The 15007-nt window shown below is 35.4% G+C and overlaps 2 protein-coding genes across 2 annotated transcripts in view; both read right to left on the reverse strand.

Annotated features, from left to right (window-relative positions):
• Nucleotides 1–267: 267 nt before the first annotated feature.
• Nucleotides 268–3473, reverse strand: LOC134853205 (uncharacterized). Its single transcript, XM_063869166.1, has 2 exons — nucleotides 913–3473; nucleotides 268–697 (listed from the first exon to the last, which is right to left on the reverse strand). The coding sequence occupies exons 1-2, from the start codon at nucleotides 3212–3214 to the stop codon at nucleotides 366–368; spliced, it is 2634 nt and encodes an 877-aa protein (XP_063725236.1). The 5' UTR covers nucleotides 3215–3473; the 3' UTR covers nucleotides 268–365.
• Nucleotides 3474–13071: 9598 nt separating this feature from the next.
• The window catches only part of LOC134853213 (unconventional myosin-IXb-like), a gene marked incomplete in the record, with an annotated part of 62596 nt that continues 60660 nt past the window's right edge, over nucleotides 13072–15007 (reverse strand). The window contains 2 exon segments of the mRNA XM_063869175.1: nucleotides 13072–13654; nucleotides 14272–14558. Of these exon segments, the coding sequence (XP_063725245.1) occupies nucleotides 13392–13654; nucleotides 14272–14558 (550 nt within the window).

A 15007-nucleotide genomic window follows, 5' to 3' on the forward strand; every position in this document is an offset into this window, starting at 1 on the left:
GAAAGTGAAAACTAATAGAACATGATTTGATAACTTTTCAGAAAGTGTTTTTGGACTGCCTTTCTTCCCGTTGTTTTCAAAAGCCCCATAAAAGATTCACATGCTATCGATTTTGATAACAAGCCCTTTTCCTTAAACAACTTCAAAAACTGGTAAGGTTAGTTACGCCCCATTCTCTGTCGAACTTGATTGAAATTCAAAGCTTAAAAGTGTTCTATTCATTGTTCTACTCAGTTCAAGTTGATTATTCAAAATCAAATACTGAGAATACTTCAATTAAGCTATGTAAAAATTCCACTAATTTTAATTTACAAAGTATGACAATTTGAGAGTTGAAAACACTTGACTCAATCAGCCTTGTACAATTAGTTTGATGATATACTGTTTGAAGCAAACATTCTCATTGAGTCTAAGTGGGCATTGATATTATTCTGCAACTCGTCCGATCCATTTTCGACCAACTTCAGCGCGTCTAGTGTAGATCGGGTGATTATGCTGTTCTCGCCGACTGTCGATTTTTCCCACTCCTCTCCTTCGGCTGCAGTGCTACTTGAAGCGTTAAATGAGGAGTCGGCTAGTCGGTTGGTTCGACTGGTCACTTCTGCCATGTCTTTCACCAGATGTTTCAGTGAGTCTATCGGCTGTTGGCCATTATTGGTTTCCAGCATAGACAGTGGTGGAATCGTTCGACTGCTACCTACAAATGACCATATTTCAATTCAATTAATATTACTTCAGAGCAAATATCCTTTGACAAGAATATTTCTTAATCGTTATAAAATAAAATGAAAAAGCAAGAAAACAAAAATCAAAATAAAAAATCGCTGAATATCTTCAATATGCATACTCTATCTCGAAGCTGAAAAACTCTTTTTTGAACTCGAATTATTGAAAAAAAAAACGTTATTATACCTTGCTGCTTGTTGTCGTGTACCATGATTCTGTCCAGGTTATCTTCACTTTCCGACGACATGGCTAGGATTCGAAACGACTCCAAGTCAGTCATGCCCGACTTTTGTCTAGTTGAAGTCGCATTGGACGATTGCGACAACAGAGGTCTGCTGCTTGGTATGAGACTGCGGGGTGTACTGCATCTCAAGGGCACGTGATCAAACGCACTCACAAAACTCTCGTTAGACTGCTGTTGATTCTGCGAAGGTAAATTCAACTTGGGAACTTCAACATCCTGCGTAGGCCCTGATTTAAACCCAGTATTCCGAGAATCTGTTTCATGTTCCGAAGTTTTGGGATAACCCGAACTGATATGATTAGATTGTGACGAATAAATGTTTGAAGTTTTCGAAACTACACCAATTATGAAAGGTGAGCGCTCAGTAGCCTTACTGTAATCTACTGTCTCAGTTTTGCTGCTTCTGAAATCAGTTGTTTTTGGGAGATTTTTATAACCTGCAGATGTACTTTGACTTGACTGCTGCTCAACTGGTGGAAGAACAAAAAGATCATGACAACTTTGAGATCCAAATTCTTTCGGCAAAGGCTTGAAAGACGGAAACTCACTTTCAACACTCGTTTCAACATTAACTGTTGAAGATTTGAAGCTAGACTTCGGAGGCTTAGGTGCAGGCTTCGAAAAATGATTTCCACTCGCATGATTTTTTGAATCTGATCTCGATGTAGAACCTGCTGGTTTTGAATGAACAAAATTTCGTGACACGTTACTAACAGGGCTTGCATTTGCTGATATTTTTGGGCTAGCTGTTGCGTTTCGGTCCAACGAAGACGCCCGCCGCCTGAGAGGTTTCGGAACACAAGTTGGACATTTTACACTTGCAACTGAAACTGTGTCGAAATCCTGCTGATGACTTGGAAACGTTTTATGCGTAGTTTTGAATAAATACGAGGTCTGATTGTCTTTAGAATACTTCTGGTCCAAATTTTTCAACATTTCTTTAGCATGTAAGCTTTCGTTTCTAGGAGTAACAGCCCCGTTATTCTCTAAACAGTTGGGGTCTAAATTTTCTTCCCAGTTTATGTTTTGAGGCGCGTTAACAACTTCCTTCGATTGACTTTTTCTTGAAGAAGTTGCTAGGCTACGACTCCGACGCAGATTTCCTCCTTTGCGTAGCTTGTCGGATGCGTCCAAACTCCGAGTACTTTTCGGCTGGTTCGATATCTTCGGTGGTCTCTCAAACTTTGGCCTCACGGCGAGTCCTGTCGAACTGATGGGCTCCTCGGCTAACTTTGCCAAATCCATTGGCGAGAAACTTCCTTTTGTATTCGGAGTCTTCGAGCTTACTTCACATTTGTTAGATTTTGAAGCATGACCTTCTACAGAGAAATTGTATTGATGGTTGCCAACATGCATTTGAGAACCATTATCACCTGCATTCAACTCTTGCGAACTCATGTAACTGCCTTGTCCAGGGTACTGAATCATTGAGTAGGCCGAGGTCAAATGCGACTGCTGAGTCGTAGGATATGCATAAGTCTGAGGATACGCTAGGAAAACTTCATTTGATCTGTTCATTTCTGAAGGCTGTTTCAATTTGTCTCTTAGCTTGTCCAAAGTGCTTAGGAGCTGAGAAGTTGACGAATTCACAGAATGCTCCGAGTTATTTGGGCTGTTTGATACATGGGAACTCCTTCTAATACTTTCCCTGTTTCTATTCACGTTTACTGCATTTCGGTTTTCGATGCACACGCTCGGGTCACTTCGGTTTTGCATGTAGTAAGTCGGATCAACTCGTTTTTCCATGTAGATATCCGAACTAACTGCATTTACCACGTTATGTCTAGTATCTGTGTAAATTACTTCGCGGGGCGTACTAGTTTGTCCCATATCTTTCGAAGTAAAGGACGTAACATTACTCCGCTCCAAGTTCGGAACATTCTTGATATTATTTTGTCGCACTGAATTTTGTCGATAAGTCGAAGCAGAAGAACTCGAAGCCGAATGCTCCGTTTGCTGTCTTGAGTTTCTTGGAGTGGCGAGCATAGGAGTGGCGGCAAAGTGCGTGTTCAAATAGGACTCCAGTGCTTCGGATGCCGAAGTGTTCCTCGGTGTAGTCGCGACGGACATCTCGGACTGTGAGTCTCGGGCAGTCGATAAAGCTGAACAATTGCTGCTGTTAACTGTCGCGGGCAGAGAAACTATTGAATTCGGAAAGAAATCCGACTTAATTTTCGACTCATTTTGAGGCAAAATAGTCTCTGAAAATAAACTGTTTTCCAAAATAAACCTTCGTGGATTCATTTTTCAGAAAAATATCGATTAAATAAACAATATCGCTAAATCAACAATCTATGCTTAAATGATATTTTAATTGAACAGTCGCCGAAACTCGAGTATATATTTTTAATGGGACCATCATAATTCGATTACAAAGAAGTTTCGGCTGTAAATGAAGTTTACCTGTAGAAATCAACAACAATAGGCGTGCTCAAAAACTGGCTTCGGATTGCATTTTTCATGCATTATTCAACTATTAAGAATTATGACAATTAAAATCTTTCACGTAATTTGTTTGCGTACAAAACGAGCGATTATGAAGTACAATGTTCAATTTTTAAAACTACACTTGAAAACAATCTTGAGAAAATTGACGAGTGGAGAAACAACCTCATCAAGTTTTCGCCAGAGTGTTTACAACACAATCGAATCAGCAGGTATGTTTTGATTGCGCACCTTCTAATTGATCAAAAAAATACAGCTAATACCAAAACATAGCCAACAGACAGTTGGAAAAAAGTCAATGAACGCAAGTAAACCTTTACAAATGACCTTTACACCTTCGCTGTTCGAGTGGAGTTTCCTTTCATTTTAACGAAGAAACTGAACTGACCTCAAAAAAAATCGGAAGTAAAACCGCGAAAAAGTGAAACTGAGCTTGAACAAATTTTAGACTTTTCCTGAAAAAAAAAACGAAAAAAAAAACATCGAGACCTATATAAGAATCTCAACTACGTTCACTGACTCTTAAATAACGCAACAAAAATTGTTCGCAAACACTTTAAAATGCAATTCTAGAGGGCAGTTTCTATTGCATGAAAAATACGGTAAATTTCTAAATTCCCGTCAGCTGGTTCAAATCATACTTTTCGAAAGCAATCAAACAACAAAAAAATTCATCTGCTCTGGCAATACACAACAATGCTGTTCTAAAAATTTTTCGGATTAAATTGATTGACGCATTGAATGCAGAACTTTGAAATAGAGACGGCAAAAAGGATCTCTACAAAGTGACAAAAGACAACAAGGCTGCTCGTATCAGGGCGAGACCCTGAATGTTCCGACAGCCTCTTAAGGTCTATGCAGCAGTAATAATATGAAAAAATTCAATGTAATAAATATAAATAAATATTTTATTTGAAATTTGAGATTTTTTTTGTGAAATTCATCCCCCCACACGCCATATAAAGTACAAAGTGATAGATTTCACTCCTAGTAACAAATCGATTATGGCAAATAAGCTTCCTTCAAACAATTTGAACGATTTCTAAGACGGATTAAATCTCCGCTTACGCGTTAATAGCGCGAAATATATCGCGCGTTAATTGTCCCAAATTGGCCAAAATGGCAATCTTAAAATAACTTTACGAAAAATAATCACAAGTAAAATATCTTTTCAAATTTAAGCTCAGGACAACAATATCTTTTGAATGACATAAAAAATCCCGTCAAAAAAGGCTAGTTAAAAGTCGAAATTTGTCTGAAGAAAAAAACCCATCACGATCACAAATATTCCGTTACTTTCGTTACGAAAGTCGGAACAAAAACAAGCAGGGAAAGAAACAAGACTGCTCGTATATCAGGGCAAAGCTCTTAATGTTCCGATTGACCTTTAATTCATATCAAATAGTTTTTGGGAAAAGAAAATATCGAAAAGCTATCGAATATTGGACAATATCAATTATTACGACTTCGGAAATTATTACGACCGATCAGCTAGCCTCAATTCAATTTGGAATAACTTTGTTGAGCAAGATGATTCGCCACACATAAATAATTCGCGTTACGCTCTCAGCATTATGAATAAACTCTTCAAAGCGCGCACAATTTAGTCCAGAACATGGCCAATTTGGAAATTTTCAAACCCCCAGAACTTTACAAAAAATGATCGGAGGTAAAAAAACCTTTTTAAATTTGAACTCAGGAAGCTGATATCTTCAATTGGTTATAAAAAGTTTTTGCTGAAAACTATTTTTTCGATCGGCGAAAATTGACTGAATAAAAAACCACAACGAGCATTAAAATTCTGTTTTCTTCGAAAGTCGGAACATAATGAATAACTGGAGCATCTGGCGATTACGAATTTGTCGTAGTCTGAAACATTAGCCTTTAGCAGTTATTAGGTTATTTGTAATATTGAAAACTAAGATTCCGAAGTTTGTATCGTAAGTACAGAAACTTTTGGTCAGTATACCAGTCCAAAAACGTTTCAGAACACTTTGACGTGCACTTTGAGAATTCAAATCACTTAAATACTAATAGAGTAAAATCTAGTTCAATCTCATTCATGCCTTGTGATAATGGTTTTTCAATTAAGTCACGTCAGTGGCAGGATTTTATCCGAGATCTCCCGATCACAAACAAACGGCTCTATATCTATAAAAACTGATAGAATTTTTGTTTGCATTTGTTTTTGTGATGGTGCGTTCACTTGTATTTAAAGACCTTGTTTACTACAGGCTTCACAACCTAAAAAAATGAAATTTATTTAAAAATTTGCTGAATTCAAATTAAGCCTCAAAATGATAACATTCAAAATATTTTTCTCCACGCCGACGACTCTTTTTTGGGATCCGAATAATGACTGAAAACTGATACCAACTTGTTCTACGCGTTTTTATCAATGACAAGATAAAAACCTCGAAAAAACACCCTTCTAGTATGTCATGGTTCGATGAGGATCCGAAAAACTAATTACGCAAACCAGTAATGACCGATAATCTGCTATTTCAACTGGCATGGAAAAACTTCAGAAACTGACGAATAAAACACCATTTTAAATTAATCAGCTAATAGTTACATTTCGGTGTCAAAAATTTCGATGGAAAACGAAAAAAAAAAATGATTTTCATTTTTCAAATATGAGTGAATATATTTTTTATTCATTGTCAACAATTCCTCAAACTCAATAAAAACTTAATTTTCTTTAGCCATTTACTCGCAAATGCACGGATGTTAGTGAAATATTTCATATCAGGTCTCACATACGACAAGGAATGGCTGGCCATTTCGCTGTTTAACTCTGAATCAAATTGAAATCGGACAGCACTTTTGTCAACTGGGATGGTTTGATTGCTGAAGTGACCCCAAAAGATTATCACCCATTACAACATTACCTATCTTAGTTACCGGAAACAAAATTTATATATCTTAACTTTCTACGCTTCGCACAAAATGTGATAGCACGCGAAAATAGCATTACAAGTTAGCGAATAGAAAATAAGACGGACGCCTTTATTTTGGATTGAAAAGAACTTGAATAATGTCAAAAAAACTACTTCTAATAATCACTACAGCATTCAGAAAGTTTATCGAGCGGCAACCAAGCCGAAACTACTTGAGTAGACGCCAGTTCAACCAAAAAACTTTAAAAAAAAACTATTAGGACTTCTTTCACTCTTCACCTTTTGTGATACCACATAAAACTAACAATTCCAGCTAGCAGACAGGAAAAAAAAACGATAGCCCTTAGGTCCAAAAAAATGGAAACAACTGAACAAACTACAGGTAAAACTTCAAGATTTTGTCAGGAAATATGTTCTATTTGCAGAAAAAAAAATTGTCCAGAAACACCATCGACGGCTTTTATTCAAAACCCAAACACATTTCTTGAGCGACAACTGAGCCGACAAAACTTGAGTAAGTTCCCGTAGAACCAAAAACAACATTGTTGTGATGAAAATTTTGAACTACATTGTAGCGTTTTGTACGATGTAGAGGCAAGAATAAAAATTATGTTTCCTTGAAAAGATTCAAAATTAGATCACTAAGCTAATAAAACATGAGCCGAAATCATTTGGGCGGAAAATTTTTTTTATGCGAATTAAAAAGAAAATATACGCAGTCAAGGCTACTAAAAAATACGCAAAAGTATTTTAGGTAAAAGTAAATCAACAATCAGGCAGAAGTAAATCACAAACCCAAAAGCAACTACAATGTAAATAGCAGTATTTTTGGAAGTGAATATTTTGTTTGAAATAAAAACTGCTTTTCATCAGATTCCAACCCAGGAACTTCAGACTAGGTGTGCTGGAGACGCAGAAAATTGATTATGAACAGAACCAAAATTAACCATTTCTAATTTGACCATTCTGTAAGCAAAGTTATTAGCAGGGGAAACTCTAGAAAGCGATTGCAATAGCCTTGCTGATCACATTGTTAACTGCCCTTCGCTTGTGTATGAACAAAATAAACAAAAATCAAAACGATTTACATAAATTGTTTTCATAGAAAAAAGTAATTTTCCGATTTGATAACGCTTGGTTATCGCATGCGTGAACCATAATTCAATTTCGCGCATTTTCGGGAGCCTGAGTGTTCGAAATTGTGGATTCTAAGCAAAAAAAATACATCAAGAAATAAACAAAAACAACCGACAGTATAATAAAAGATGCAACAAAACGGAAATATAGCCAACAGACAATTGGAAAAAGACATGAGCATAAGGAAACAAAAAATACTGACTTGCTTTTCGAAAAAAACGTTTGAATATCAAAGAAAATAAATGGCCTTAAGGCTCATTGAAGTTCAAGAAAAAACAATGATTTTCGATTTTTTGATAAATTTAAATCAATTTGAGAAAACGTGATCAAAAAGCAAATTCTCTATTCCGGTGGGAAACCTGCTTAAAATCCACTGTTGAAACTAACGGTCGATCACGTTTTTCGTGACGTTTACACTTCTTGTGTTCCATAGTGGAGTTTGCCTTCCTTTCAACAAAAGAAAGGAACTGAATGTTAAAATACATTGTAAGTCAAACCCCGAAACTTCAATCTGAGCGTCAACTATTTTAAACGTTTTACTTAGAAAAAAATAATAATAAGACATATATAAGCGTGTTTACAACGTTCATGACGTGAAATCTAATCCTGCAAAATTTCTTCATTATTTCAAGTTTCCAACACAAGCCAAAAAATACAAAATTGAAATAAAACCGGAAGCATAAAACCACTTTTAAAAAACTTTCGGGTTTTCAGCTCTCCAGGCACACGCACACACTTACCTAATGAAACCACTGTTCTTACCACTTTTAAAACTACCAGTTTTTAGAAGATTAAACATTTTCCACAAACAGAAAAACGGCAAATTTGCCTTATATCAACAAAAAAAAAGAAAAACTGCCACTTCTTTCTCTAATGATAATCAGAGCGACGAAAATATTTAGCTAGTGAAACTGTGTGAAGATCGGCCTTCATCATCTGTCAAACTATGTGACCATCTCACAATCTGACACCACCAAATTAAATATTATTCGATCAATTTACCGTCATTTACCGAGGGGATACTGATATAGCTCATGCTATTTTTATAAGGTTGAATTTTGCGTGGACAATTTTGCGTCCAGCTTTGGTGTGTCCAGTTTTGCGTGTTTTTCATTAAACATGTGAAAAACATCCAACAATTGAAAGAAGTTGATTTAATTTATTTGAAAAAGCTGTGTTGAAATAGATTTTAGTTATTCTTAACTAAGAGTACAACCCACTACTTGAATTATACGGGTCATTTGCATATTCGGCACTTTATCAAATGAAACTAACCCGATTAGGGAAAACCCAATAATTAGTTATTTTAATTCCACAGAAAATTCTTAAAATAAATCTTGTTTGAAGCTCAGAAGCAAGCGCCCTTTTCACTTTAGAGAACGTAAGTACAGCTCCTACAAAAAAAAAACGAGAAAAGAGCTTCCATAGAAAAGGAAAAACTAAGCCAACGGACTGTTGGAAAAGTGTTATTCAACTAAAGACTTTTTGAAGCATTGTCAAACAACATAATTTTTGAAGCAGTTTTAAGCACAGCTTCTGATCATTTGCGATGAACCTCAAACAAAGCATGGTGAGCTATTCGACAGAAAAAAAACAGAAGAAAGACTTAGTCGAAAAAATGCTCGGAGAAGCATCAAGGTCTCTTGAACTTTTATACGTTTTTCTCGAATAGAGGGAAACTCATTTTGAGGCCAAGAAAACATGCCCAGAGAGACGATTCTTAGCGGTAAAAAAGCACTGAAACGAAATTTGAGGCAAACCTAAACTTCGCGAATAAAAGTTAGAAAACAGCAAAAATTAGAGCCAAAAAGGCAACAAAATGAGCCCAAAATAAGCTTTGAAAAAAAAACAGCCAATAGAAGGTTGGAAAAATGTAAAATAACAAGAAACGTTCGAACTTTTTTTAACCATTGAAGAAAAAAAAATCAGGTTAAAGCTCTTTCAATTTCAAGAACATTTTAAGATTGAAACGGCGTTTTTGATGACATTAAAATAATTTAACAAATTGGATCAAAGTGAAATCATAAAATTTAAATCAGTGGATCACGTTTTTTGTTTTCGCCCCATTCTCGCATTCGTAATTAGAGAGCGCAGTCTACCTAGCTTTTAGCAGATGAATTTGAATTGAACTCATACATGCATTAATACGTATGAATGCACTTCTGTAGTTATTAGAGCATTTTCAGACTATTTTCTGAAAACAAAAATCATTTAGACTTACGTGAGTGAAATCACTACGTTCTTGTACACTGAAAAATTGTCATCAGCCTGAACCTCTGGCCTGGAGATTACGAGCCGTAAGACCCTCTATCTTTGCCATGTGCGCTTGTAATATGGAACACTAGCTACCAAAAAAGCGTGTCGAACACCTCCTTTTAAATCGCCCAAGTTTTGCATCAAAATCAGCCCTTTTTATAGTCGGGCTAGAAAAACATTCATAAATTACATTACCCTTTTTATAGTCGGGCTAGAAAAACATTCATAAATTACAATACGCTCGCTAGCTCCCTTTCGCAATGAATTGGTGACTAAGCCGACAAAACTTGAATATAGCCAACTGACAGTTGGAAAAGAGTAATGAACGCAAGAAAACTGAAAAAAAACGGACCTTTTTTTTCAAAAAACCTTCATTTTTTGAAAGTGGCCGTAAGGCTCTTTGAGTTTGAAGAACAATTTATGATGGACACTTTTTTGTTTAAATTAACTCAATTTGAGAAAATTGGATCAATAGGTAAAGCTGGGAAATCTGATAATTAATTTCCATTCTCGAAATTAGAAATCGATCGTGTTTTTCTTGACCTTTATATGGTGCTGTTCGATAGTAAAGTTTGCCTTCTTTTTAACAAAAAAAGAAGTGAACTGAAAAAAAATCAAAAGTCAAACCGCAAAAAATCAAAATTTAGCGAGAACAAAGTTTAAGACTTTTTCCTAAAAAACCAAAAAAATCTTCAAGACCTATATAAGAGTACTCACTAAGTTCATTACTCTTCAATGCTGACTACGTTCATTACTCTTTACCAGTTGTGCCCACATACAAACTTGAGCTCCAAATTTTTCAAAGCGCCTTAGCAAACAGACGAACGAACATATCAAACAGTTGGAATAGTGTCAATGAAATTATCAAAAAAGCAACTTTCAAAGAAAAAAATACCTGATGGCTCTTTGAATTTTCAGAACAACTTACAGTCAACCCTTAGAACTTAAGAAAATTAAGCCATACTAGAAAAGTTTCAGTTTTCGTAATTGTAGACCGTTATTTGTTTTTTTTTTCAGAAAAAGAATTTGAATTATAGTTCAAAAAAATCAAATCGCAAAAGAACAAATAAGGCGTGAACAAACTTAAGGCTTATCTCGAAAACGAGAAAGTAACGCAACCTATATAACTGTCTTCACTGCCTTCACCGACATTTAGAAGATTATAATCAACCTTCATATGACACCATTTGAGGTTACTATCAGAATATTAGACTACCGGAAACCTTTGAACATGAAGAAACAGTTGACACAAAAAAATTATTCAAAGTGGCCAAGTGGAGATTCGAATCACTTGCGATACAACACAAACAAAAAGACAAAATTGAAAAATATTGATAAAAACCAAGATGCTCTCAATATTTCGTATGTCTCGATAAAAAAAATGATGCCAAGCAAGACATTTGATTATTAAATTAGCAATGGAACACAACTTACGAAGCGAAAACAAAGCTGAAAATCTTTGAGCAGGCATCAGATTAGCCAAAAAATGATTTTGCGAAGAAGTCTAAAACCATCCGTGAAACTGCATTGACAAACACTTGCAACTATATTGAAAATTGCTTACAGCAGAAGAAAAATCCGCGATGTGGCAACTAAGCCGACAAACTTGAGAAGACAAACGCAAGTCCGACTATTCAATTTTCACCTGAAAAAATTAAGTAGTTATTTTCGTGAAAAAAGTCTAGTTCCTGATTACAAGACATTCCTCTCATAAGTAAATACTTGCGGTACAATTAAAACCTTGCATTACAAGATATTAAATAGAAGACAAGAAAGTCGATAAAACTACATACAAAAATTTAATACCTTGGTCTCGGATGATGTTTGTAAATAGCCTTAACAAGCGCTGAGAAACAATCAACGAGCTTCAACTAGGGCAAACACCGGGGTTGACCCTCGAAAACAAAACTGTACACATAAAAATATCCAAGCTACAAAACTTTTAAAAGAAAATTTTATTAACCTATCTCTCCTGAAACAGGAAAAATCATTTTTTTAATAATTGCCTCTGAAACTGCGAAAAATAAGTGTAATAAGCCGACATACCATACGTCTAGCACGTTGAGCCGAGAAAAAAAACAATATAAATATTAGAAAAAGGAGTAGAAAAATATCTACAGAGCAACTTTCAATAATAGTGAGAACTTTTTGAATCAAAAGTTAAAAAACCCCAGCAAAAGTTGCATTTGAAAAAAAAACGGAAAACTAGGACGAAAACCACAAAAACTTGCTTTTGAATAATTATGTTCAAGAAAAATAATTAGTACCCCAATTGAACTAAAAAGTAGTATTTGAATTTTCAAGAAAGTTTAGTGAAACTGAGCATGTCAGCGCAGCCTATACTTGCAAGTAACTGCAAGATTTTTTGGGAGAAAAGTTGTTTATGGGAAAGAAGTCTAGTTCCCGATTACAAGTCACTTGCTCTCGCAAGAAAAAGTCGGAGCTGGTTTTCAACCAAAATAACACGAAATTAGCATTAAAAATATAACTCTAACGTCATCTTCACATTTGTAGGAAAACTTATCTAAGAGGAAAAAGTCTATTTGCCAGCTAGACGGCACTTGTTGACGCACGAATAACAAACATATGATCCAAAAAAAAAATCTGATATCCATAAACTTCCATGATTGCCATTTTTTCATGAAAATAAGCCAATTTTAGAAAACTGGAAAAAAACTTTATTCCGCAAGAAAGTCAAAATACAAAGATTCACATTCGAGACCAAAAACGATTTACGTTATTTAGCTCTTTGGTTATTGAAGAGTGAAAAAAATTCAAATAAACTTAGAAATAAATCAAAAACCACAAAAAAAAATTTTTTTTTGCCGAAATGAACAAAACCGCGCAATCTATTTAAAAGAAAACTAACTCAGTTGATTAACAATTGAAAAGAAGGATAGCCGTTTGCTGTGCCGACCACATTCACAATTGCAACCACATTCATAATTACAAAAAAAAAAACGTTTTTCTTTTTTCTTCAAATTAGTGTCTTCTTTTGCGTGATGTGATCCAGAACTACACAAACCTACATTTTTAAGCTGTCTTTCAAATTACGACTGAAAGAACTTTAATTTGATATACCACTCAACCTATTCTGATGATTATTTGTGGCTCCTAATTTTGCGTAAAAAAACAAATATAAAAAACCTAAAACACGCCCGAATACCAAGTTCCTCCCCATTTTTGATGGTCGGAACAATAAATTTTTAGCTTTGAAGGGAGCAATTTTGTATCAATTCAATTACCAATGATTTAAGACCTCAGAAACAATATCTATGCTGGGCTATTGAATCTTTTCAAAGAGCTATAAATAGAGAATAATTTCTTTACTTCAGGAGAAAAGATAATTAATCAAATGTCTTTAATTAAATAACTGAAGTAACGAAAATAATTGAAATTTGTTAGCATCTTCTGAAAATGAGACACGAAGGAAGAATTCCTCTTGAATCTAATTTGATTTATTTCATAAATTTTTCCTATAGAAATGAAACTAAGTTTCACCACAACAATTATCATCTTAATAAACTATCCATCTAACATCAAAAATAAAGACTGCTCAGATTTTTTTTACCGTAAGGGTTAATCAATTGGAATGAGGACGGAATCATTTTGAGTGTCATTGATCCGTTTCAGTTCAAATATCTACACATTAGATTATCTTAAAGACATCTGTCAGGTGGCGATCAAATTTGAAATGAAGACCGGGAGGACGCAGACTGTGCACTTCTGTCGCTTTCAGGCGATTGAGTGTGAAACAATTGATTGTATAGCATGTTGGGAATAAAGTCTAAATTACTTTCGCCTTCCGTGGGATTTGAACCTGGGTTGCTATCGGCATCAGGGTAGTCTCGGTGACTCGTATGTATTTTAGGGAAAGGACGGTTTGAAAATGAACCCGTGATCGAAGCACTTGGTTCACATGACTCTGTTAGCCTCCACGATAACTCTAAAACACAAAGATTCTTCACTCTTCTAATAAACAACTTACTTCTCATCATTATCAACCAATTTGTGGGACGAAACCGATTAAAAAAAGAACAAAAAATTCAAATTTTTGGTTAATAGAGCTATCGTGTGACCAACTGAAAGCCAAGGCTTCGATACAACTGTTTGTTATTCAGTGTTGATTAAGTTATTGTTTTGAAGAGAAAGATGATGAAATCAAACCAAACCAAAGTCAGATTCAAGAGGAAGCGCTCTCAATATACAATTCAACTATTTTCCAGCTCAATGATTAAATTGCAAAATATACATTCAGATCTACATTTTAGGAGTTACGTAAGGAGGTAGAGCAAAAATTTAGATTTCAGAATTAGTAAAGTGTCTGGCGGCGCCCCAACTTGCCACCTTTGACCAGACCAACGACAGAGTTTAAACAGGATCTTAAAACTCTTCTAAAATGTTCCCGCTGAGAATGGTTAGAATGATGATGTGGTATACAGAATAAACTGAATGGCTGGGGTGAAATTGGACCAAGTGTACTGTATTGGTCTTCTACAGATGACATTAGTCTCTGATATCTCATATATGAGTCATTATCGTAAGTAGACCTGGAAAACATACTGTATGAATATTCGTCTGCAATGTCGCTCGAATCACTGACAGATCCATCCGACCGACTATTGTGACGTCCCCTTTCGTTTGTCTCAGAATCCGTAGTCGGTTCCAAGTGTGATGTATCTGTTGTGGTTCGGTATTTTGGGTTTCTGGGTTCCACAATCATAAGAGACTGTGTTTTGTCGCTGCAGGAGTGAACAAAATAGCCTCCGTCCTCGTCATCGTCCCCCATGTTACGCATCGCATCTGCGCCGTCGTAAGTCAATGCTGTCATGTTATTTAGAAGCCTTTCCCTAAATAACAACCAAAAAATGATCAATACAAAAGTATTCACGGCCGGAAACCTAGTCAACAGATCATCGGAGATTTCTTATGAGCTAACGAAATCGACAAGCAATCAAAGGATTTTTCTTCATTTCAAACATACTAAAATAACTCTGAGAAAAAATCTGATTCCTCCCCAGGAAAACTTCAATTGAGTAGGAAACTGTTTGCGTGAGGTGACAATTCGTTACAAGCGACAATTCGAAACAATAAGTTCAGCGGCACGCATTAGATAGGGTTTTGAAAGTCGCCACTTGTGGTCGCTACTTGCGAATGTCTCGTTGTAACAAATTATCACCCATTTTTTTGCTATGGTGAACTGAATTTGTTACAATGTGAAGTCTTGTTTTCTTTCCGCTACAAGTTCTTGTTTTAAGTTTTACCATATTTCAAATTCTGCAATATTACAAAATCTTGA

This window comes from Symsagittifera roscoffensis, chromosome 1 (assembly GCF_963678635.1).
Source record: "Symsagittifera roscoffensis chromosome 1, txSymRosc1.1, whole genome shotgun sequence".
Classification (NCBI taxonomy): Eukaryota; Metazoa; Xenacoelomorpha; order Acoela; family Convolutidae; genus Symsagittifera; species Symsagittifera roscoffensis.